Source organism: Protomyctophum bolini (genome assembly GCF_963924005.1).
Source record: "Protomyctophum bolini genome assembly, chromosome: 11".
Taxonomy (NCBI): domain Eukaryota; kingdom Metazoa; phylum Chordata; class Actinopteri; order Myctophiformes; family Myctophidae; genus Protomyctophum; species Protomyctophum bolini.
In genome coordinates this window covers 2,106,080-2,132,969 of record NC_137872.1, presented here as the reverse complement: position 1 = coordinate 2,132,969, position 26,890 = coordinate 2,106,080, and the positions used below count along the sequence as shown (strand labels likewise).

At 43.2% G+C, this 26,890-nt stretch overlaps 1 protein-coding gene across 1 annotated transcript; it reads left to right on the top strand.

Annotated features, from left to right (window-relative positions):
• The first annotated feature begins 2,786 nt into the window (after positions 1–2,786).
• Positions 2,787–20,634, top strand: plbd1a (phospholipase B domain containing 1a). Its single transcript, XM_080776977.1, has 12 exons — positions 2,787–2,899; positions 3,013–3,295; positions 5,052–5,274; positions 5,978–6,061; positions 7,438–7,579; positions 8,291–8,431; positions 10,919–11,063; positions 11,751–11,951; positions 12,782–12,922; positions 15,879–16,064; positions 17,643–17,749; positions 18,748–20,634. Exons 2-12 carry the CDS (start codon positions 3,220–3,222, stop codon positions 18,922–18,924), a joined length of 1,623 nt encoding a protein of 540 aa, XP_080633103.1. The 5' UTR covers positions 2,787–2,899; positions 3,013–3,219; the 3' UTR covers positions 18,925–20,634.
• The last annotated feature ends 6,256 nt before the right edge of the window (positions 20,635–26,890 follow it).

Below are 26,890 nucleotides of genomic sequence, written 5' to 3'. Positions count from 1 at the left end.
AGCCAGACTAGACCATATCTCGGTTATTTACCGTGTATTTCCTCCATGTCTTTTTCATCTCCATGTTCCACATACAGGCGTAACATGCTTAAGGAAATATCATATCGGCAAACAAAACGGCCTAACTAAACTTAATCTAATGTATGTGATTATAAAATGTAGACTGTAGTACGACTTGAGACTCTTGATCGAGCCCTGTTCCAGGACATGGAATACTTGCCTATGTTCTGCAAACGACTTACATTTCCACATCTTAGTTGTGATAATAGCAGGTCTATAGTGGAGCTGCTTAGGGATATTTTGTCTAAAAGCGCCAAAGTTTGCACAGATGTAGTCCAGCCAGGGCAATTCCATACTAAAAGGCTTTCTTACCTTTCTTTGTAGTCGTTGCGTCCCCATCAAAGAGGTCCAGGTGTTATTTTGTGCAAAAGCTCCTTATTGGCTATTTCCCCTACCATAAGCCCTAAATGAATTGCATTGAATTGAATGGGGTGTTGTGCTAATTCGCTTATTGCAGTAAGTAGTAAAGTGAGCCGCTTGGGTTATTATTTACATTATGAAGAGAGGATATATACAAAAAATATATCATTTTGAGCGATGGAAATAAGCAAATTAGCACAACACCCCATAGCCCCATTCAATTCAATGCAATTCATTTAGGGCTTAGGGTAGGGGAAATAGCCAATGAGGAGCTTTTGCACAAAATAACACCTGGACCTCTTTGATGGGGACGTAACGACTACAAAGAAAGCCAGAAAGGTAAGAAAGACTTTTAGTATGGAATTCTCCTTGGCTAGGTCGCCCGAGCCACAAATCCTTATGGCCACCATTAACATGTATATAAATTAAGGCAAATATTTCTAAATGTCATTAAGCTTTAAGTAGCATGTTACGGCAAACTAGGGCGTTATCATGATTCTGGAGGTCATCACATTTGGGCAAGTGGTTATATGGCCGGATTTTGTCCAAAATGTTTTCCGTTTCTTTTGACAGTAGTAAAGCTGGAGACAGTGTAGGAGAGACAGACAGAAGGACATCTGAGAGTGAGACAGTGTAGGAGAGACAGACAGACAGAAGGACATCTGAGAGTGAGACAGTGTAGGAAAGACAGAAGGACGTGTGAGAGTGAGACAGTGTAGGAGAGACAGACAGAAGGACATGTGAGAGTGAGACAGTGTAGGAGAGACAGACAGAAGGACATCTGAGAGTGAGACAGTGTAGGAGAGACAGACAGAAGGACATCTGAGAGTGAGACAGTGTAGGAGAGACAGACAGAAGGACATCTGAGAGTGAGACAGTGTAGGAGAGACAGACAGAAGGACATGTGAGAGTGAGACAGTGTAGGAGAGACAGACAGAAGGAAATGTGAGAGTGAGACAGTGTAGGAGAGACAGACAGAAGGACATGTGAGAGTGAGACAGTGTAGGAGAGACAGACAGAAGGACATCTGAGAGTGAGACAGTGCAGGAGAGACAGACAGAAGGACATGTGAGAGTGAGACAGTGTAGGAGAGACAGACAGAAGGACATCTGAGAGTGAGACAGTGTAGGAGAGACAGACAGAAGGTAGCAGGGACAGACCGTAAGAACGCTCTACAGAAAGGTTGAAACTATGAGACAGTTGTATTTTTCCACAACTGGATCAGTGATACATCATCTTGTGTTGTACAACTTGTACTGTATTGTATAGTTCTATAGTTGTGTGTCAATGTTTATTGATAACGGTTGAATGGGGTGTTTTTTGTTAGTGTGTTGACTTGACTTTAATACTATTGAGTGTCTAAAGCTGTGTTCAGACCTGAATATACTACAGCATATATTCACCTCGGTTCAGTCTGAACGCAGTTTAAGGGTTTATTGTGGATGTTAATCATGACATGACAGAACACAGAGAGCTTGGTAGGTCAGTGTGTTAAGTGGCTGTTCACATTATCCAGATGTTGTGGGTTCAAATCCCACTACTCTGAAACTTTCAACTTTGAAGAAAGAAGAAGATAAAAGTTTCCGGAAATCTCACTCAGTCAGGCAAAGGTATAGTGATGGTGCAGTTGGTAAAGAAAAGTAAACGGGGTTTAAACGTCTCCCAATGCATTGTCTATGGTAGGGAAAATTCACTACGGGCGCAGTACCCTTTCCGGCCGCAACGTGGATGCGGACGAGCCGTGGCGCTGTCCTAAAGTTCGCTACCGATGCAATATATATCTGGCCACAGAGTGGTTGCGGATGGGCCGTGGCGCTGTCCTAAAGTTCACTACCGATGTAATATATATCTGGCCACAGAGTGGTTGTGGATGGGCCGTGGCGCTGTCCTAAAGTTCACTACCGATGTAATATATATCTGATCCAGTTCAATTATTCCTGTGGTACGGTACGGCGGTCGATCGACGGGAGAACAATAAAAACAATAATAACGGGACACTCGGACAGTATCTCTATCTCGCCAAGGGTTCACAATGTATTACACACGTACAGAATAATAATATATATAGCTTTGGATCCTCATGTCCTCATGACGTGGCACTGAGACATAATAACAATCGGCTAGCAGCAAGTTGACCTTGCTTGCTCTCTGAGCTTGTCTGACTAGAAAGTCTGTTACAGTTCAGGCAGTACACAATACATATCTAGTACATTGGTATATATTATTCACGTACAAGTACACAGCATAGGCACTCAGATCATTTCATGTGGTATACTAATACTACAACAATAATTAAATTAAGCTGGGCTGTGGCGCTACCGAGACATTGGCTTGTAAATTGTCCATGAGAAAACAATGCGCTACTATGACAGTCAAATATCAAACCATGGCTATTGCGGACCACGTGCCCCAGTGGCCTAATGGATAAGGCACTGGCCTCCTAAGCCAGGGATTGTGGGTTCGAGTCCCATCTGGGGTGGTACGTTTTTTTTCTTCTTTCTTTCCATATTTACACATTACCTGATTTGTTTACATTTTGCTTGACGTCAGAGTCAGAGTAACTCGTGACGCTGATTTCGTTCATTCCTTCAGGTTAGGAATCCTCGAGGGGAGGCTAGCCAACCGATTCCTACTGCATTTTATCCAGCAGGAAACTTTCCTCAATGTTTTAGGGACTGTCTTTCAGCTCTTCGTTCGGGTCACGTACGTTGTTCAACGTTACGGCAACAGCTCCTTAATTGTAGGCTACGCCACGATCGAGCATTCAAGTATTCGTTTTCCACTATACAATCTATAAATATGTTTTTAAAGAAGAGTTTGAATATCTTTGTTGTGTTAAATATGGCGGTGGTCTTCGCCAGTGCTCACACTGACAGTAAGTAAACAAACCCCATTAATAAATCACTACACAGTCCAGATTTGAAGTTGCTATAGCGCGTAATCCGTAATGTATTCAGCTATACTAGCAGTAACTAGCTAATATATACCAGCTAACTTTACCAGTGTTGTCGAACTATTATGCCGAATGATTTCCCAATCAATTTTTTTTTGTTTGTCTTGCACTGCATTGTATAGTACGTAGACCAGACCCTGCAACATTATAACAGGTGGCAGTACATACATGTAACTTGTGACTTATGTCACGTAAACTGCACACTGCCACACACTCTCCAGTGACTCGTGAAGTGGGGAACCAAAACATTGTGGTAAACCTTAACCATGGGCACCTCAAATGGGCACGTGAAACCTGCGAACAAGTGGGCATGCAGTTTGGTAAACCTGGGCACCAAAACAGATTGATCACCGTGAATAGCCTAGATATATAGTGGGACCCAAAATATAGAGGGCACCGCGGGAGGAATAGTTAAGTTGTAGCCTATAATATTAGCTCTGTTCCATAGCTCTATAATGCGTTGCATTAGAGCTATGGAACCGAGCGCAGGGCAGAATCGTAGAAGCAGTAGAAGGATATGGATCAGAGCTACCTATAAATTAATATATGCTTTGCTAAGTCTTAAACATGATAATTATGCTTATTTTATTGCAGTAGACTGTGTTAAAATGCTGGCTATATTGAGTACTGTTGTGCTGACTGAGTCCAGTAGTCCACATGGCTATACAACAAGATTTATTTTGCTGACTATTCAAGACTATATCTTTTTACAGCAATTTGCCTAAACAAAGAAGCATTGATGTTTGATCAATGTTTTTTTTCTTCTCCAAACTGCATTTGGACACATTCACATGCAGGCATGACCCATGCAGTTTAGCAGTAGTTTTGAGGTGTAGTGGTTTATGAACAGTAAACACATACTCTACACATTTTGATGACTCCTTTTTTTGTAACAAAACAGGGAGGCTAGTTGTTCCTATGCACATATATGTTTAGTTAAGTACTATTTATATCACATCGAGGATAAAGAGTCTTACAACTTGTTAATCAGAGTAGTGCCCAATCAATCACACAGCAAAGTCCACCTCAAGTGCCCCAGTCTCTTCCCCAAAAAGAAAGAAATGGAACCCAGACTTCTCATGTTCCCAATCTTCTCCTGTGCTGCTAAATGCCCCAAATCATGCCCATTATTTGTTAGCCTATTATGGCTGTACATCTGTAACAGTATTATATAATTACACAAAATATGATACAAATAAGTGCTTCTACCTGACTTAATTCTCCATGGTTCATGTGTATATAGGAATACATAGTGCATTAAAGGTCACAGCTCCTTTAAGTCTCCCCCTTTTGCCCCTTGTATAAACCTCCACCTCTTCCTTCTGTACTTCCGTCTTGGAACGAGGTGGGTGTCTTTGTTGACTTCTCCTTATAACATAATAAGAATTGTACTTTGCAAATTGATTTATACAGTGTTTGTTTAACTCTGTTTAGAGAGGAGTTGTTGCGCTACTAAGAACTAACGTGGAGACGTGTCTGTTGTTATTCTTTGTCAGAATAAAACGTGGTTTCCATTCCAAAGAGAGTTCTGGGTCCGTCTGTCCATTCAACACAACGCAGAGAGACAGATTACACCGGTTACACATCTTCTATACCGTAGTCAGCGTAGTGGACACTGGACCGACCCACCGCGTGTCTGTGTGTGTTGTTGTTCATTATGGTTCTTGATCATTTTCAGAAATGACATCGGCCACAGTGTATTGGGATCCCACTCACAAGACTGTCCTGCTGAAAGAGGGGGTTCTGGAGACCGAGGGGGACGCGTACGGTTACCTCAATGACACCCTCTTCAGCTCCGGCTGGAGCGTTCTAGAGATCCGGGCGGGATATGGGGAAACGCCCGAGCCAGATGAAGTCACGTTCTTCCTAGCTGGGTACCTCGAAGGCTTCCTCACTGCCCAGTAGGTGTCCTGGATGTTATACGCTTGTACTCAATGCAGCATTACAGATAAACCACTACTACTACTAGTATACAGTGTTGTTTTTGGCAGCAAGTTTTAGTTTTAGTCATCTAGTCTCTTGAATAGTTTTCATTTAGTTTTGGTCACATTTTAGTCACCTGGAATGTTTTAGTGTTAGTCTAGTTTTAGTCGACTAAATATCATAAGATATCAAAAACATTTTGTTCGACTAAATCAACTGTAGATTTAGTCGAACAAAATGTTTTTTTGGCAGGCCTTGATGCCGCCGTAATGACTGTTTTTTTACATTTGCTGAAAATAGCAGATCTACAAGCTCACAACGAATCGTGCTGTGAGCTTGTAGATCTGCTATTTTCAACATGCAACCAAGTGTAAAATGACTTATACTGGATCTCTTGTCCACTAGTCCCTTCCTAACACTTTAGTCTTATTCACTTTAGTTTTATTTGTTGACGAAATCGTCAGTATATTTAGTCTTAGTTTTAGTCATCATAGCTTATAGTTTTCATGTAGTTTCCATTTAGTTTTCGTCAGTGGAAAAATGTAGTCGACGAACATTTCTTTGTCTTAGTTTTAGTCCGACAAACAACACTGATGGTATACATATCTACTACAGTAAGCTATGCTTTCAGCTTTGTTCTTTTGGTGTGCATTACCAAATGAAGATGTGTCATTCCAACAGGCAGATGATCGACCACTATGCCAATATGTACCCACAGCTGATCACCAGCCCGGAGGTGTTAAGCGCGGTTCAGAGCTTCATGAAGTGAGTTTGTATCACCTCGCCGGCCCGCCCCTTATAAACATTTCACCGTTTCTTCTAGTTCCATATAAAAGTCTAAACATTTCACTGTTTTCTTCTAGTTCCATATAAAAGTCCAAACATTTCACTGTTTTCTTCTGGTTCCATATAAAAGTCTAAACATTTCACTGTTGCTTCTGGTTCCATATAAAAGTCTAAACATTTCACTGTTGCTTCTGGTTCCATATAAAAGTCTAAACATTTCACTGTTTTCTTCTGGTTCCATATAAAAGTCTAAACATTTCACTGTTGCTTCTAGTTCCATATAAAAGTCTAAACATTTCACTGTTTTCTTCTAGTTCCATATAAAAGTCCAAACATTTCACTGTTTTCTTCTGGTTCCATATAAAAGTCTAAACATTTCACTGTTGCTTCTGGTTCCATATAAAAGTCTAAACATTTCACTGTTGCTTCTGGTTCCATATAAAAGTCTAAACATTTCACTGTTTTCTTCTGGTTCCATATAAAAGTCTAAACATTTCACTGTTTTCTTCTAGTTCCATATAAAAGTCTAAACATTTCACTGTTTTCTTCTAGTTCCATATAAAAGTCTAAACATTTCACTGTTTCCTTCTAGTTCCATATAAAAGTCTAAACATTTCACTGTTTTCTTCTAGTTCCATATAAAAGTCTAAACATTTCACTGTTTTCTTCTAGTTCCATATAAAAGTCTAAACATTTCACTGTTTCCTTCTAGTTCCATATAAAAGTCTAAACATTTCACTGTTTTCTTCTAGTTCCATATAAAAGTCTAAACATTTCACTGTTTCCTTCTAGTTCCATATAAAAGTCTAAACATGTCACTGTTACTTCTGGTTCCATATAAAAGTCTAAACATGTCACTGTTTCATCTAGTTCCATATAAAAGTTCTTTGGTAAGACAGACTCTAGCTTGCGCTGTCAGTCAGTCGGCTCATATCAGACCATGATGCCAAACTGAGTGGCTGGAGTAGATAGTTTGGCCTGAACAATAAGCATATTGTCTAATAATAAGAGTGACTGCATTAGCAAGCAGGGATGCTTCTTGGATGCATTCTCATGGGCTGACTAGAGGAGGGGGACCTTTTGTTAATTGTACAGGGGGAATTCAGTTTCAGCTTTACTCAGCGGATACCTACAGTAGCCTACAGTACTCAGATGGTCATGATGAGTTCAGTGTGTTGTTGCTCAGCAACAATTTTTATTCCTCGTGAGTTTCAACATTTCAATCACATAATTCTGAGCATAATAAACTCCACTTGTTTAGCATTTGTATGTGCAAATCATGGAAGTACCGGACAATAGAAAGGGGAAGAGAAAAAAAGACACTTCACTTCATTTTATTTCTGTTTTGCTTTCAGGAAACAGGACATGTGGACGAGGGAACAGGTGAAGCTGAATAAGAGTTCTGATCCTCTGTGGCGACACGCTGGCTTCATAGTGGCTCAGATGGACGGGCTCCAGGCTGGTGCTGCTCACTGGGCCAAGAAACAAGGGAAGAAGGTCTGTCCAATTCCTTTAACCCATTCTGACCTGAGATCAGATTCATACGAGGTTTCCAGTGGACACACACTGGTCTGATTAACCCATTCTGACCTGAGATCAGATTCTAAAAATGTCAGTCGTTCTTCGATTCTTCAAAAATAGCAGACCTACAAGCTCGTGGCGCTATGAGCTTGTAGATCTGCTATTTTTCAATAGCTAAAGCACAACATGATGCCAACACCAGAATGGGTTAAAAGTACCTATTTAGGCCTTCAAATTCCTTGACAGTTTTATGAAAAACCTCATGTTTCTATGTCAGTCGCTGGGTAGAGAATATATATTCAAAGATTTGCACCACATTTTCAAAAAATAGCAGATCTACAAGCTCGCTCGATCGTAGCGCGGCACTTGCTATGAGCTTGTAGATCTGCTATTGTTCAATAGCTAAAGTATACAGACATAATGCTTAAAACACCAAAATGGGTTCCCTTGCAGAATGGGTTAAAGCAAAGATGGTTTATGTATGAAGACGGTTCAAGTTCTTTGGAGCCACTAGAGGCGAAATGGTTCACAAAGCCTACAAAATGGTCTCCTAAATATAGTAGGCGTGGTTTGCTTCTCCCCGACCTCCCTCCCTCACTAACAGCTGTCTACCTGGTTTCCTTCTCCTCAGCCCCTGTCCATGTTCTAACTAACTAACAGCTGTCTACCTGGTTTCCTTCTCCACAGCCCCTGTCCATGTTCTCTGTCCAGTTCCTCAATGCAGTGGGAGACCTCCTAGATCTGATCCCAGCCCTGGTTCCCAGCTCCAACCATCCCCTCAGAGACTTCAAACTACCAGGGATGGGACACTGCTCTGCACTGATAAAGGTCAGCTTTCCTCTCAGGGATGGGGCACTGCTCTGCACTGATAAAGGTCAGCTTTAAACTACCAGGGATGGGACACTGCTCTGCACTGATAAAGGTCAGCTTTAAACTACCAGGCATGGGACACTGCTCTGCACTGATAAAGGTCAGCTTTAAACTACCAGGGATGGGACACTGCTCTGCACTGATAAAGGTCAGCTTTAAACTACCAGGGATGGGACACTGCTCTGCACTGATAAAGGTCAGCTTTCCTCTCAGGGATGGGACACTGCTCTGCACTGATAAAGGTCAGCTTTAAACTACCAGGCATGGGACACTGCTCTGCACTGATAAAGGTCAGCTTTAAACTACCAGGGATGGGACACTGCTCTGCACTGATAAAGGTCAGCTTTAAACTACCAGGGATGGGACACTGCTCTGCACTGATAAAGGTCAGCTTTAAACTACCAGGGATGGGACACTGCTCTGCACTGATAAAGGTCAGCTTTCCTCTCAGGGATGGGACACTGCTCTGCACTGATAAAGGTCAGCTTTAAACTACCAGGCATGGGACACTGCTCTGCACTGATAAAGGTCAGCTTTAAACTACCAGGGATGGGACACTGCTCTGCACTGATAAAGGTCAGCTTTAAACTACCAGGGATGGGACACTGCTCTGCACTGATAAAGGTCAGCTTTAAACTACCAGGGATGGGACACTGCTCTGCACTGATAAAGGTCAGCTTTCCTCTCAAAGTGTCTCTTCTCCAGAATGTTGGAATGTATACCTATTTACCTCATTATTAAAAATAAATAAAATACAACGTCATGAACCCTAGTATTCTATTCCTTGGAGTAACATTTGGCAAGCAGATCTACAAGCTCACAATGCAATTTACAATTTACAATTTAGGCATTTAGCAGACGCTCTTAATCCAGAGCGATTTACATTAAGCAAGAACAAAAAGCATGGGGAATACATCACATAAAAACATTTATCATGAAACATGCAACAGTGGAATATCTATAATGAAACTATACATATAAGCTATACATCTATACTACTATGATATACATTATGTACTATGACGTGCTATGACTACATACAATGCACTTATGCTGTTTACATAACATGCTATAAGTCTGTATCAAATGCTATCTAAGTCTACAGAATTGCTATCTAAGGGGGTAGGGTAAGTGCTATGGGCCATGATGGAGTCTGAAAAGGTGGGTTTTCAAACTACGGCGGAAGATTGGGAGTGACGCGGAGTGAATGCGTTGCAACATGCAACGTGACGTGTTTTGTGAGTGTTTTGATCGTCTGTTTTTGGCGAAGAGATTTGTGTCAAGGAGAAGAAAGCGTACGAAGTATAGAGCTCTCAACTAAGTATATACCCTAATGGTCTGAATATAAGATTACATTTGATCAAAATATCCAAAAGAATCACACCTGTGACCTGTGTGATGTGAGTGGTGCTCCACAGGAGCGCACCCAGGGTGCCGGCCCGGTTCTGGCGAGCCGCTCCGCGTCCGAAATGGTAGAGAAATGACAGAGTAACCGTGTGGCGGTCCCTCTACTGTACCCTCTACTGTACTGTACTGTACTGACACCCGAAAGCATCATATATACAGTTAATACGTGCGTGTGTGTTTGTGTGTTCATATGGATATGAAGAATCAACTGACTGAGAGAAAACGCTAATGTTACTGCTGCTGAATTAGTTACATTTTCTCTAGAAGCAGACTGTATACAGTATCATATATGAGTGACTGACTGTTGCAAACGATACAAAAACACCTCCCTGACTATAACGCCGAGACAGCTTGTTTACGCTTATAGTAGACGATATTAAGATCACCCCATGTTATTCTCCATAGAGAAATGACTTCCGCGAACCAGGGGAATCGTCGGGATGAGCGAGTTACGTCAGGACTTCGGTGCTCTATAGCACAGCATGAGCCTTTGCTTAACTTCAACAAAGACACTTTGTGGGTGCAACATTAAATAATGAATATACATGAAAGGACGTTGTTTGCTGAAATGTAATATGTAAACATTGATGCTTTAGTGATCCTTTGGCCTTTGAACCCTGACCCTAGTTGTTGGATTCAGTGTGATATGTCTTTTCAAGATAAGAATTCCAATGCGCACATTGACGCAGATTCCAATAACCACTAGTGTTGACATGACAAGGCGAGACTACATTATTTTCCCTTTTTGCTTCCTTTATGATGAAATCCTGTTCTGTTCTTTAACTACATAGAAGTGTCTATTTGTACGTCTCTAAATGTTTTGACAAATTGAACATGGTGGACCCTCTTGTAAACAAGTGCAATGCTTAATTGGGTCGTCCACTCACAGTTAACAGTCTTTGTATTGAGTTTGTGCTTGAAATGTATACTGTAATTCTGCAAACTGTTAATAAATATTTCAATCAATCAATCAATCAAAAACATGTGGAACCTTTTATGATCAAACGCTTCCCTGTCATCCTTCCTTTGCACCACCAGATGTTGCCAGGCTTCGAGAACCTCCTGTTTGCCCATTCCAGCTGGTACACCTACGCAGCCACCATGCGCGTCTACAAACACTGGGACTTCCACGTCACCGAGCCCCACACCGCAACCGGGAAGCTCTCCTTCAGCAGCTACCCTGGTAGGTCAAAGAACTCTACCCTGGTAGGTCAAAGAACTGTACCCTGCTAGGTCAAAGAAATCTACCCTGGTAGGTCAAAGAACGCTACCCTGGTAGGTCAAAGAACTCTACCCTGGTAGGTCAGAGAACTCTACCCTGGTAGGTCAAAGAACTCTACCCTGGTAGGTCAAAGAACTCTACCCTGGTAGGTCAATTAACACTACCCTGGTAGGTCAAAGAACTCTACCCTGGTAGGTCAAAGAACTCCCTCAGCTACCCTGGTAGGTCAGAGAACATGACCTTTTTGGGAGTATACACTGTATGGAAGGGTTGTGTGCTTGTAGATCTGCTATTTTCAGCAAGTGTAAAATCATTCATTCCGACGGCATCAAGGCACGACAAAATACATTTTAGTCGACTAAATCAGCCATATTTGCCGTATTTATAAATCAGCCGTATTTCTTTAAGCCAGGAAGGAGGCTGTTACAGGTAGAAGAGACCTTTCTTTAAAAAAATAACACTCAACAAGTTGTTTGTGCTATTTTATTTAAAGTGTTGACAGGGTAGTGTTCTACTTTTGGAATGTATTTTACTGGTGAATAAAGAGAGTGTTTTATTGACTGTCTGAACTTTGTCTGTACCGATTGTTGTCTCTCTCTCTCTCTCTCTCTCTCTCTCTCTCTCTCTCCCCCCCACCCTCTCCTGTAGGTTTCCTGCTATCTCTGGATGACTTCTATCTGTTGGGGAGTGGTCTGATGATGACCCAGACCACCAACAATGTCTTCAACTCGTCCCTCTTTGCCCTCATCGTCCCCCAGAGCCTTTTGTCCTGGCAGAGGGTGAGACTGGCCCACAGCCTGGCCAGCACCGGGGAGGAGTGGGCCAGAACCTTCTCTAGGCACAACTCCGGTGAGCAGAACCAGGGTTCATCGTCGCCATTGTTGGCTTTATGTGGTGGACGACTTTTGTCAACATTAAATTTTTTCCCACGGACATACGAAAATATGACCAGAAACACATGAATAGATGGCCCTGAATGACCATAACAGGTCTGTAACTCTGGGAGTGTTCAAATGGACACGTAACACTCTCAGAGTTAACCCATTTTGGGGCGGGAACTCGTTTTGGTGTTAGCATTATGCTATGCTTTAGCTATTGAACAATAGCAGATCTACAAGCTCGTAGCGCGCCACCCGAGTGGCGCGCTACGAGCTTGTAGGTCTGCTATTTTTGAAAAATCGAAGAACGACTGACATAGAAACGTAGCTTTTTCAGAAAAGTGTCAGGATGTAGAAGACATTTTTAGAATCTGATCTCAGGTCAAAATGAGTCAGGTCAAATGGGTTAAGCGGTTCTTTGCAAATAAAACATTTGAGAACCTAGTACTAGACTACTAGTTGGACTCCTAATATGTCATAGTAAATAAAACCACTAGTGCTACCGGGTGCGCGTCGCTGCGCTGATGGGCTTGAGGCGCCTGATGGAGGCGTGCGACGCGTTTTGAGCTTGTAGATCAGCTATTTTTGCTACCACAGTAATATGCAACGTGGCCCTGTGGAGTGACTGGAAATATAGTGGCTCTCTCCATAGTCAAAGTTGGTCACCCCTGACCAGCGTATGATAACCCTAACCCTGTGACCTTTGTGTTCTAGGTACATACACACGTATGATATGTGACCTTTGTGTTCTAGGTACATACACACGTATGATATGTGACCTTTGACCTTTGTGTTCTATAGGTACATACAACAATCAGTACATGGTGGTGGACCGCAGCAAGGTGAAGCTTGGCCAGAGCATCGAGGACGGTGCTCTGACCGTGGTGGAGCAGATCCCAGGTCTGGTGGAGTTCTCTGACCAGACACAGGCCCTACGCAGAGGTAGAGTTACACACAGATCTCTGACCAGACACAGGCCCTACGCAGAGGTAGAGTTACACACAGATCTCTGACCAGACACAGGCCCTACGCAGAGGTAGAGTTACACACAGATCTCTGACCAGACACAGGCCCTACGCAGAGGTAGAGTTACACACAGATCTCTGACCAGACACAGGCCCTACGCAGAGGTAGAGTTACACACAGATCTCTGACCAGACACAGGCCCTACGCAGAGGTAGAGTTACACACAGATCTCTGATCAGACACAGGCCCTACGCAGAGGTAGAGTTACACACAGATCTCTGACCAGACACAGGCCTTACGCAGAGGTAGAGTTACACACAGATCTCTGACCAGACACAGGCCCTACGCAGAGGTAGAGTTACACACAGATCTCTGACCAGACACAGGCCCTACGCAGAGGTAGAGTTACACACAGATCTCTGATCAGACACAGGCCCTACGCAGAGATACTGTAGAGTTACACACAGATCTCTGACCAGACACAGGCCCTACTCAGAGGTAGAGTTACACACAGATCTAACTGACCAGACACAGGCCCTATGCAGAGGTAGAGTTACACACAGATCTCTGACCAGACACAGGCCCTACGCAGAGGTAGAGTTACACACAGATCTAACTGATCAGACACAGGCCCTACGCAGAGGTAGAGTTACACACAGATCTCTGATCAGACACAGGCCCTACGCAGAGGTAGAGTTACACACAGATCTCTGATCAGACACAGGCCCTACGCAGAGGTAGAGTTAGACAACTTTACTGGACTTTCTTTTTTAGATTTTAAGTAATGCCAAATTTAGCTTTATTAACCCATTTTGGGCGGGGACCCCTTTTGTTGTTTTAAACATGTTATGATTTAGCTATTGAAAAATAGCAGATCTACAAGCTCATAGCGCGCCACCGAGTGGCGCGCTACGAGCTTGTAGGTCTGCTATCTTTGAAAAATCGTGAAAATATTTATTTCAGAAAACTGGAGGATTTTAATTTCGAGGTCAGGCCTAAATGGGTTAATCGTTCTGTGGAGTCATGCATCCATATTAGTAAATAGTAACTTATGATACAATTTACAATGTAGGCATTTAGCAGACGCTCTTAGTCCAGAGCGACTTGCAGTCAGCGAGAACAACACATAGTAATACATCAAATACATAGAAATAGTCATCAAGGATCATAAGCAAGCTAAGAACCTAACATCAACATATTCAACAACAGTAGAATATCTATACATTGAAACTATGAGTAATACTACACTATAGAGCGCCGCAGTCCCTCCCCCTTTCAGAACGACGAGTGGCCCAGGAAATGAAATGTAATGCATTTCTCCCATAGGATTTTCTTAAAGTATTTATTCAAAGACGGTTACGCCGCGGACAAAGCCAACTCGGATCGTGACAAATCATGACAATGAACACAATGTTTTGGGGCCGATCAAATCATTAGAAAGAAGAAAATAAAGGCAAGTGTGATTTGCCAACTCGGATAGTGACAAATCATGACAATGAACACAATGTTTTGGGGCCGATCAAATCATTAGAAAGAAGAAAATAAAGGCAGGAGACAACACTATTTGTTTTGTTTTTCTTCTTATAAATTACGTTATAATATAGCTATTGAAAAATAGCATATCTACAAGCTTGTAGGTCTGCTATTTTTGAAAAAAATCAAAGAACCACTGACATAGAGAAACATAGCTTTTTCAGAAAACTGTCAGGAATGTAGAAGACATTTTTAGAATCTGATCTCAGGTCAGAATGGGATAAGGTTTTATCTTATCTTATCTCTCCCCTCATTCTCTCTTGCTCTTCGTCTCTCTCGTCTCTGTCCTGTCAGGCTACTGGCCATCCTACAACATCCCTTTATTTTACAGCTAAATGTGACCAAAACTAAAGACATGATCATCAGCTTTAGACGGACTCCTCCCAGTCCCGCTCCTACACTCATTAAGGGCACAGAAATTGAAGTCGTAGAGAACTTGGGTGTCGTTCTGGACAACAAACTCTCCTTTGACTCTCATGTTGCCTCCACTTCTAAAAAAAAAAATCCAGCAGCGTCTTTTTTTTCTGAGGAAAATGCGTTCCTTTAATGTCTCGTCTGTTATGATGACTCTTTTTTTATAGAAGTTTTATTGAATCTGTTCTCATGTTTTGTATGGTTGCCTGGTACGGTAATCTGACCCTAAACAAACAAGAACAGGCTCAGCAGCCTCGTCAAAGTGGCCAGTAAGATTTCTGGGAGAACCCAAAGCCCAACTCATAGATCTGTACAAGAGGCAGATGCCTCACCCACTTCGGTCTGAGTTTGAACTGTTGCCCTCAGGTCGTGGGCTGAGGGTGCTACACCAGTAAGACGCGCAAACGCGGGAAGCGAACGCAGCTGAGACCCTGCAGATCATGTCTGTGTGTCTGTCCCGCTGTTACTGTATATGTGGACCTGGCCCCTTTTGTGCCCATATATGGAGCTTAGTGGACCTGGCCCCTTTTGTGCCCATATATGGAGCTGAGTGATTGCTGATGCAACACACTCCATATTTGGATAGCGGGACAGACAGACACACACACAGACATGATCTGCTAGGTCTCATAGTAAGTGCTCACTGCAACCGCAATCACTGCGTTCGCAACTACAAAGACTAATCGGTTCAAACTATCCTTTGTCCCGGCTGCTATTCAACTGCTGAACAGCAGATAGCACTTTATTCTTACCTCTTTGCACATACTGCCCACTAATGCACTTTTGCTGACTTTGCTACTATTGTATGTCATGAATTCTCTTGTCTCTAGTGCCCTGTTCTTAGATCTTAGTCTTGTATTGAATGTTGTTGTGTTGTGTGTATTTTTACTATGATCTGGCTGCAAACCAATTTCCCGCAAGGGACAATAAAGCTAACCTTCAACCTTGAACCTTCAACCTTTATCTCTCGTCTCTGTCCCTCCAGGCTACTGGCCGTCCTACAACGTCCCTTTCCACCAGCGGATCTACACGCTGAGTGGCTACGGAGAGATGTGGAAGGAGTTTGGAGAGGACTTCTCCTACGACCTCTGCCCCAGAGCCAAGATCTTCCGGCGAGACCAGGCCGCGGTCCGGGACCTGGACTCCCTCAAGTACATCATGAGGTTCAATGGTGTGTGTTTGCTACTAGTGCTCCTTTGTCGCAGTGTTGCTTTTGGCAGCAAATTTATATTTTTAGTTTTAGTCGTAGTCTCTCTCTTCTATAGAGCACCGAAGTCCTGACGTATCTCGCTCATCCCCTCCATTCCCCTGGTTCGCGGAAGTAACTTCTCTATGGAGAATAACATGGGGTGATCTTAATATTGTCTACTATAAGCGTTTTTGTCCAAAAATAAACATGCTGTCTTCATGGCGTTATTGTCAGTGAGGTGTCTCTGTATCGTTATATTGTCAGGGAGGTGTCTCTGTATCGTTATATTGTCAGGGAGGTGTCTCTGTATCGTTATATTGTCAGGGAGGTGTCTCTGTATCGTTATATTGTCTGGGAGGTGTCTCTGTATCGTTATATAGTCAGGGAGGTGTCTCTGTATCGTTTGCAACAGTCAGTCACTCATATATGATACAGTCTGCTTCTAGAGAAAATCTAACTAATTCAGCAGCAGTAACATTAGCGTTTTCTCTCAGTCAGTTGATTCTTCATATCCATATGAGTGAAGCGGCCGGGGTGACATGTTTATTTTTCAAACACAGTTGTTATATGAGGCGATTTTAGATCGCCTCATATAACAACTGTGTTTTAAAAATGGGGATTTCAATGCAACTAAACAAATACATGAACCTGGGGACTGACGCCCTCTACTGATGAACCTGGGGACTGACACCTTCTACTGGAAGTGACGTCAGACTTCGGTGCTCAATAGTTTTCATTTAGTTTCAGTCACATTTTAGTCACCCGGAATGTTTTTAGTGTTTAAGTCTAGTTTCCGTCGACTAAAATATCATCAGGTTTTAGTCGACTAAATCTTCAGTTGATTCAGTCGACTAAAACGTATTTTTGGTGGGTCTTGATGCCGTCGTAATGACTAACGCTTATTTTGTTACTCTTTGGGTATATGTGTACATTTCCACCTTCAGTCGATGCTTCGTATCCATATGAGTGAAAAGGCCGGCCGTGATCGGTTTATTTTTCAAACGCAGTTCTTATATGAGGCGATCTAAAATCTAAAATCCCCCCTATGGGGATTACAATGCAAATAAAAAGTACACGAACCTGTGGATTGACGGTCCTCTACTGACTGTGACGTCAGGACTTCGGTGCTCTATTTGCATTGTGTTCAAGCTACAAAAAAATGAAACGACTCTTTGGTTTTATATTTTCTCCCTTCCACCCCTCCCCAATCCTCCCCATCCATCCATCCACCATCCTTCCCCCCCAAAGCCGGACATACTGTACAAACAACAATACATATCTATGCGTATAAAATACATCAAGAATAGCCGATCTACAAACTCACATTGTGACGACAAAATAGTCATTCGCATCATGTTGACTAGTTTAGTTCATTCATTTGTTATTAAATAAAGTTTCTGCTTTTTTCTTTTTATTGTTGAAATGTTTTCATAGTCAACCATGCACATTATTGCACAGGAACAAAATGACGTTTTAATAACTTTGTTTTGTCTAGTACTCTCCTTCTGAAAGTCGTCTTCTCCACTTGACCAATGGCGTTTAATTGTGTTTTTTTACCAGAGTACAAAAAGGATCCATACTCCAAAGGTGATCCCTGTAAGTCCATCTGCTGCCGCAACGACCTGCGGGCCACGAAACCTTCTCCAGGAGGCTGCTATGACACTAAGGTAACCTTCTCCAGGAGGCTGCTATGACACTAAGGTAACCTTCTCCAGGAGGCTGCTATGACACTAAGGTAACCTCCTCCAGGAGGCTGCTATGACACTAAGGTAACCTTCTCCAGGAGGCTGCTATGACACTAAGGTAATAAACCTTCTCCAGGAGGCTGCCATGACACTAAGGTAGGAAACCTTCTCCAGGAGGCTGCCATGACACTAAGGTAACCTTCTCCAGGAGGCTGCCATGACACTAAGGTAACCTTCTCCAGGAGGCTGCTATGACACTAAGGTAGTAGCTCTGGCAATGGGGACTTCCACATTCCATTGTTACTTACGTATTACTCTGGGGTGACCTAACCTGGCGTCACCAGGCTTTCCACCTCGGAGGAAAGCCTGGTCTGTGTTACAAAAGTGCCGTATGATCCGGTCGGGAGCGAACGATAACGTCATGTTGTAGTCATTGGAAGTTTCCAGATTGATGCTTCCTTCCTGATGACTACAAAACAATGACTACAACATGACGTAACGATATCGTCCTCTCCCGACCGGTTCAATCATAATACCACGAAAAGGAATGGCGCCCAGGCTATGGCCGGGTGACCCAACAGCTGAGCGGTTAGGGTGCATGACAACACATGAGGCACTATAACAGATTGATTCCTGCCGGCCAGCCAGACTATTAACTTTCCGTGTTGTCTGTCTCTCTCGCTAGTGGGGTAATCGTGTCGCGTTCGGGTTCTTGAAAACGCCCCCCTGAGGTTAGGTTTAGGTATAGTTTTACTGAGGTTAGGGTTAGGGTTAGGTTTAGGTATAGTTTTACTGAGGTTAGGGTTAGGGTTAGGTTTAGGTGTAGGCTGTCAATCACAGCGACTGGCCAGTCACAGCGCACCATTTCCTCAAACGCGACACGGAAACCTCACCAGCGTCTCTCTCTTCACTCGGCCTGTAAAATAAGCAGAACACTGATTTTTGGGCTGCCTCTCTCTCTGTTTCTCTCTCTGCCTCAGGTAACGGATTACTCCATGGCTGAGCGGTTCCATGCCGAGGCGTTGAACGGCCCCACGACACAAGACGATCTCCCTCCATTCGTCTGGGACAAGTTCAACAGCACCGTCCACCAGGGCCTCCCGCCGCACTACAACTTCACCTTCGTCAGCATGCAGCCACGCCTCTTCAGGCCCTGAGGTGTGTGTGTGTGTGCGTGTGTGTGTGTGTGTGTGCGTGCGTGCGTGCGTGCGTGCGTGCGTGTAAATGAGAGCGATACTTTTTAAATCATTGCACTATGGGTGTGACTGGAGAACAAAGTGCAATCTGTTCTTTTTCCCTGTCCGGTTGCTAAAACAATAAGCAAAAGCAAAAATGAAAGAGACTTGAATTTTAACTTTTTAATGTTTGCTGCCGATGGTACACAACAACATTGCTGTGCTGCAGGACAGGTGTACCATTGGTGATGAATTATATAGCCTCAGGTTGTTAAGACTATCACTATAGAGATGTATTTATTCTTTAGTGACTCTTTGATAGTCTTTATACTTTGCAGTCATTTGTGCCTTATGGAGTCAGACGATGAATCCTCTCCCAGAAGCGAGTTGCCGTTAGAGTTGTCCAAATAGACCGTGCGGTGGAATGTCAGGTCGGATCGGATGCCAAGGATACCGTTTAGGAAAGGACCGCGTTATAGAGCGTCGCAGTCCCTCCCCCTTTCAGAACAACGAGTGGCCCAGGAAATGAAACCCCAATGCATTCTCCCATCGGCATTTCTAATATAATTTATTTAAAGACGGTTACGCCGCGGACAAAGCCAACTCGGATCGTGACAAATCATGACAATGAACACAATGTTTTTGGCCAATCAAATAATTTATAAGACGAAAAACAAAACAAATAGTGTTGTCTCCTGACTTTCTTTTCTTCTTTCTAATGATTTGATCGGCCCCAAAATATTGTGTTCATTGTCATGATTTGTCACGATCCGAGTTGGCTTTGTCCGCGGCGTAACCGTCTTTAAATAAATTAAATAAGAAGTGCCGATGGGAGAATGCATTGGGATCATAGACTGTAAAAAATATGGACAAAGCGTTCCGCGGGTCTAACATGAACGTAAAATGAAGCCTGTCAGTCCTTGCAATGGAAGTCGCCATCTTTCTAGATCCGTTTGGGCCCAGCTGGCCCATTGGCTGGCCCAGACAACGAGGCGGGACTTCCCCCCTTCTTCTTCGTTGGTTTTTATTTTGACTCGAGTGGGTGGGGGATCCCGTTCATAGACTGTAACGGTAGCCACGCCCCTCAGAACATGCGCGACTTTATGGTAATTTTTTTAATAAATGGGACTATAATTTTCCAAAAAGAATATTATGACATTAGAAATGAGACTTTAAACTAGTGACTGGAAGCAGAAAGTATTCATGACCATGTTTATTAAGGTAATACAGTCTAGGTGAAGTTGGGCCCAAATACATGGACTTCTATGGGGTTTTTTGAGCCCAATGACAGACAGCGCCACAACAGGCCATTATATGAACTTTCATTTCCTTAGTGGCTTCACAAAATATCTGTCTGACTGCCCCCCTGATTGGGTTTCATTTCCTGGGCCACTCGTTGTTCTGAAAGGGGGAGGGACTGCGCCGCTCTATAGGTAACAACACTACCACATTAGCATAATGTATGCCTGTGATTGTGAACACCAGTGTTTTTATTTTTGTTGCTTTTAATGACAATCATGTCAACGTCACGCTCAGGGCTGTTTATAAACCATTTTAAAATCTATTTTAAATGTATTTTACACTTTTTGTGTGAGCAAATCAATGAACTTGAAATTTGTACTTTTTTTATGTAGTAATAAACGTAATGTCCTATGCACATTGTTTATAAAAAATAAATAAAGTTTAACTCTACTGTCTGTGACCTCCCCTTGCCTCTCTTACTGTATGTCTTATTTGGCTTACATAACTATAACTCCTTACTATAAAATGTAGAGCCACTATGTTTGTCACTTGTTGTGACACAATATATTTGTCAGATTGGATTATTTTACAATAGTTCAGCTGTGTCGACACAGAGCCATTTTAATTATGGAAACCAAACTAGTCTCATTTGTATTTCTTCAACTATGAGAAGAAGAGCCAATGAACTCGCATGTGTGTGACAGTATCTGTGCAAATAATTAGTATGATGATGTAATATATCTTAATGTTTTAATACTAATAAAGCAATACAAACAGGCATATTTAAATGTTATGTTATGCCAAAAGAGAGGCAGTATAATGTTTAGAATTCTACCCTTCAATGCCCCACCTGTGTCTACGGTTAAATCTTCGTCTCCATCGCTCTCTCTGTTTCTGTCTCTGTCTCTCTCTCTCCTGACCCAGGGGACACGTTTCTGTTTCTGTCTCTGTCTCTCTCTCTCTCTCTCTCTCTCTCTCTCTCTCTCTCTCTCCTGACCCAGGGGACACGTTTTGTAATTCACCCTTTCCTATGAATTAGAGGAAGTGAAACGCCAGTTATTCTTTACAAGTCATACCTCTCTCTCTCTCTCTCTCTCTCTCTCTCTCTCTCTCTCTCTCCTTAGTTCTCCATGAACGCTGCCTTTTCTCACAGTATTCGTTGCTTTCACTACGTGTCATTTTGTGCAGCAGTTTGTTTTGTTGCACAGAGCAAAACGGGCCTTGCCGTCACCATGCAGGCCAGGAAGGATTGTCCTCCTGGCTTCAAGTGGGACAACCTTTGCAGTGACTGTGTCCGGGTACGAGTCCAGCCACGGCCACCGTCCGATACCACCGGACCCCGACCTAGATCTCCGCCGATAAAACCAACAACCGGTGAGTGAAGGTATTAAATGCCTAATTTGTACTTTGGTCACTGTAATTTTAACCTGAGATTCTACTAAATGCCTGTTGTAATTAAAACAACAGGTATGGTAAAATATGCATCTCCTCGGTTGCAAAAAAAATAAAAAGCATTTGACTTTATCTCTTATTTTATTCTTACTCATACATGTATACATGCATAAACTAGGGCTTTCACTTCTAGTGATTTTTACTAGTTGACTAGTTTACTAGTCGACTAGTTGTTTAACTACATATTTTGAAAAGAAAGAAAAGAGACTTAATAATATTTGTACATTTAAAAACTGTGTACATTATGGAAGAAGGAAGAGGCTCCTGCATTTAAGCACTGGTTAAATGAAATGACTAGTACACTTCATCTTGGGAGAATAAGGTATTTCCTGAGAAACAGGGAGAAACAGTTTGATAAGATTTGGCTGCCTCTTGTCCATTACCTGAGTAGAAATGATTAATAGACAGGATACCATTGATATATGGTTGACTGTACGCCATTTTCTTTTCAGATGTTTTCCACGAGATTTCTATCATCTTATTATATAGTATGCAATGTCACTGAGCAGTATGGGTGGGAGGGTTAAGGGATTTCTTTTTTGTCTATCTTTTCTTTCATTTTGTTTCATAAAAAAAGTATTTCATATTATAATGTTTGTAATAATTTATCTGTTCAATAAAAACATATTTGACAAAAAAAAAAAAACTGTACATTTGTTGGCTATAATATAGCATTCTAGCTGATCTTGAGGTCTACAAAAACGGGGAAAAAAATTATCTTATCAACTAGTACCAATGACTAGTTGAATAGTCGACTAGTTGAATAGTCGACTAGTTGCTTAAAGCCCTATCATACACATGTCTTTCTGAACTGAAGTGAAGGATCTTCCAATCTTTTCCTCCCAGAATCTCCCCTTCCGGTCGTCGTGCCATTGAGAAGCACCGGCGCTGCGCTCCAGGCTGACTCCTCCTCCTCCCTGCCGGTCCTGAGTCCTGCTCTGTGGGTCTCTGTGGCGCTGACCGTGGCCGGGTCCAGCCTGGCTCTGGGCCTGTTGTGGTTCTTCGTTTACAGACGCCATGCCGACAGGCGTGGTCACCCAGGTAATGACCTCCTATACCTACTGTATATCATCACCATGTAACCTGTGTGTGTCGTGTGCACCACAGTGGAACTTGGACGGGTGTTAGAGTTGTTTTTTGTTTTGTTTAGCCTATTCTAAATTTGTAACACACTTTACTACCCCTGTACGGTTACAGGGTACAGCAGGGGTGGTGCAACTTTGACGATGGAGAGAGCCACTATATTTCCACACTAACTGCCTATAGGGCCATATGTTGCTGTCGTAGCAAAAATAGCCAATCTACAAGCTCAAAACGCGTCACACTGTGACGCGTTTTGAGCTTGTAGATCGGCTATTTTTGCTCTGTTTGAAACGAAATCTTAAACTTTTGCTATTTTTGAATTGGAATCCTGAAAATTAACATTTTCATGTCATTTCAAATGCCTTTAATTATACTTGCGTTGAAGCAATGAGCAACTAATTCAGACTGAAGTAATTTAAAGCGGGTCATGTTTGCATGTTGTGGAATTGTAAACAGCTGAAACCAATACTATATCATTATTCTGACATTAACCTGAGGGCCGCGCATTAAGTGAAGGTGATGGGGGGCCGCATGTGGCCCCCGGGCCGCCAGTTGCCCACCCCTGGGGTACAGTATAGCCAGAAGGAAGTGGTGGGGCAGCAGGCGTCACCCTAGAAAATCCACAGTTTCTGTTCTCTTCTGGTGCGGGCCGGGGTCCCATGGGACAGCCCCCCGTGGGACACCCCCCCCCCCCCCCCCCCACTCCCTCACCAGCTGTTCTAGGTTGAACACACATCCGTTGGTTGCAGAGGACAAATAAGTTCATCATCATCACACCACAAAAGGTTTAAAACTCACTCACTCACTCATAATCACATGCTTATTCATGACTGCATGCACATGCTTTCACTGTGCATTTACCGCTACTGTGTGTGTGTGTGTGTGTGTGTGTGTGTGTGTGTGTGTGTGTGTGTGTGTGTGTGTGTGTGTGTGTGTGTGTGTGTGTGTGTGTGTGTGTGTGTGTGTGTGTGTGTGTGTGTGTGTGTGTGTGTGTGTGTGTGTGTGTGTGTGTGTGTGTGTGTGTGTGTGTGTGTGTGTGTGTGTGCGCGCGTGTGTGCAACTTCACTGTGGAGACAAGAGGCCTGTATGGAAACTAAGACATGCTCTGAATGCCATTACTCACTGCTTTACCCTCCGTTTATCAACAGCGCTTTATCCACACAGGAATGTTTAACTTGAAGTTAGAGGCATTTATTTACTTTGTTTAGTTTTAGAAATATAGGATCTTAACATTAACATGCAGACTGAATTATATTATATACACACGTGGTGCATCTTAATCTAGATAATTATGGCATAAAGGTCACGAAATCATAAAATGTTATATCATGGAAAAGGTCATTTATAATTAGTATTTTCTAGATTCATTGCTCATTAAACTATTTCAAACCTTTTTTGTTTTAATCTCGATGATTATGGTAAAAAGCTCATGAGATTAAAAAAAAAAATCCTGTATCACAAAATATTAGAATATTACATAAGACCACTAATAGAATATATATATAATACAGAAATGTAGACCATCTGAAAAGTATGTTCATTTATCCTACTCAATGACAGCAGGTGAGAGGCTTGGGGAGTGAAGGCTCATTCATAGTCTAGATTTTGGGTGGTGAGGTGACCACCGAACTACAACATGACGTCACTGAGGTGACCACCGAACTACAACATGACGTCACTGAGCCGCGGTGAAGAGCAAACCACCGCCACCGCTCCAGCCCTTCTCTCTGTTTTTACTCACCACCTCTCAACGTTATTTCAGCTCCGGTGGTCACCTCACCACTGGAGCGGTGGTCACCTCATCACCGAAAATCCAGACTATGAATAGGCCTTGAGTGACAGCAGGTGAGAGGCTTGAGGGGGTTCCAGGGGGTACTTAGCTCAATTAGAGATATAAGGAACCAAATGGACCCTTATGGGTCTGTAACTCTGAGAGTGTACAAATGGAACCAAACGGACCCTATAACGGGTCTATTTGGTTCCATTTGTACACTCTCAGAGTTACATTAACAGCTTTTTTTACAATATAAAGTGGGGTGAAACTGGGGGGGGGTCCATGAAATGAATATGTTTCGGAATCACTGCTAGAGCCGTGAACTGGCATTATGTTTTCAAATAAATGTTGATTTGGGGATTCGTTTGGGATGACTCTTTTCTACACATGCTTCTCTCTTCTCTCTGTACTGCAGACGACGCAGAGCCTGCCCTCCACTCTCCCTCCAACACTGGGCCCGTTGTCAAAACCCAACCGCCACCGTTAGAGAGAAACGCTTCTGCACGCCGTGTGTTCCTCCAAGCGACAACAGAGACGCCACCGCCACTCTGTCCTGGTGTGAACGCTGGGGTCCAAGAAGGCGTGATTGAGGAGCACGCCTGGGGCCGGTACGCCACCTCTCATGGGGGCCCCCCACAGCAGCATGGAGGGCCAGAGGGGCCCCTGCAGCATGGAGGGACAGAGGGGACCTCTAGGGGCCCCCCGCAGCAGCATGGAGGGCCAGAGGGGCCCCTGCAGCATGGAGGGACAGAGGGGACCTCTAGGGGCCCCCCGCAGCAGCATGGAGGGCCAGAGGGGCCCCTGCAGCATGGAGGGACAGAGGGGACCTCTAGGGGCCCCCCGCAGCAGCATGGAGGGACAGAGGGGGCCTCTAGGGGCCCCCCGCAGCAGCATGGGGGTCCAGAGGGGGACTCTGGGGGCCTGGTGGCGTGCGGCACGTTCCGAGAGCACAGGATTCCACTTCCTGCCACAGAGCTGGGGTACGCTGCTCTGGTGACAGCCAAAACACCGTAGGGGAGGGGGGGGGTGTGTGTGTGTGTGTGTGTGTGTGTGTGTGTGTGTGTGTGTGTGTGTGTGTGTGTGTGTGTGTGTGTGTGTAGGGTTGAAGTGGTTAATGTATGTGTGTACAGGTCTGTAACTCTGAGAGTGTACGAATGGAACCAAATCATGGACCCTTACAGGTCTGTAACTCTGAGAGTGTACTAGTACAAATGGAACCAAATGGACCCTTTTATAACTTTTAACTCTGATACTGTACAAATGGAATCAAATGGGACTCTTATGGGTCCATCTGGTTTTACTCTCAGAGTTACAGGTCAACTGGTAGTGGTACTACCCCCCCCCCCATGAGACTTACTACAGTTAACTGGTAGTGGTACTACCCCCCCCCCCCCCATGAGACTTACTACAGTTAACTGGTAGTGGTACTACCCCCCCCCCCCATGAGACTTACTACAGTTAACTGGTAGTGGTACTACCCCCCCCCCCCCCCCCATGAGACTTACTACAGTTAACTGGTAGTGGTACTACCCCCCCCCCCCATGAGACTTACTACAGTTAACTGGTAGTGGTCCTACCCCCCCCCATGAGACTTACTACAGGTCAACTGGTAGTGGTCCTACCCCCCCCCCCCCATGAGACTTACTTCAGGTCTACTGGTAGTGGTCCTACCCCCCCCCCCCCCCATGAGACTTACTACAGGTCTACTGGTAGTGGTCCTACCCCCCCCATGAGACTTATTTGTTTATAAACATCTGGTATTTGTTTATAAACATTTGGGATTTGTTTATAAACATTTTGTTATTTGTTTACAAACATTTTGGTAGTTGTTTACAAACATTTGGGATTTGTTTATAAACATTTTGGTATTTGTTTACAAACATTTGTAAACAAGCTGTCAAGATGAGTTAGTTAGTTATGTGCCTAGTAATCACACGGCCAAGATTACTAGTGGCCAACTGGCCATACATTACAGTTACAGTACAGTACAGTAGTGTAGTTACATTACAGTATATGCCTACGACTTCTTTAGTCCTGTGTCATAGCATTGTTGACACCAGCAGTATACAATATAATACATTTTACTTCTTTAGTCCTGTATCATAGCATTGTTGACACCAGCAGTATACAATATAATACATTTTACTTTCAGTTCCCGCACCTTGTTTTCTTGTAAGCCCCCTGAATCTTTTACAAACGGATTCATTATAGTTTTGTAAGTATAAGTAGTTTGCAAATATTTAATATTCGTTTCCAATACATTTTTTATTAAGATCAACCATTTAGCCAATTTTATGTTCAGACTTTTTAAATACATATACAGCACATCGATAGATAATATCCATCTGAACAAGAGTTTGTGTAGCAATATACAGTACTGACAGTAATCATGAATTA

Coding starts and splice junctions, on each gene's coding strand:
- plbd1a (XM_080776977.1), top strand. CDS start 3,220: ATGTTTTTAAAGAAGAGTTTGAATATCTTTGTTGTGTTAAATATGGCG. Junction 5,275..5,977: donor GAAGGCTTCCTCACTGCCCA/GTAGGTGTCCTG, acceptor TCATTCCAACAG/GCAGATGATCGACCACTATG. Junction 11,952..12,781: donor CTTCTCTAGGCACAACTCCG/GTGAGCAGAACC, acceptor TGTGTTCTATAG/GTACATACAACAATCAGTAC.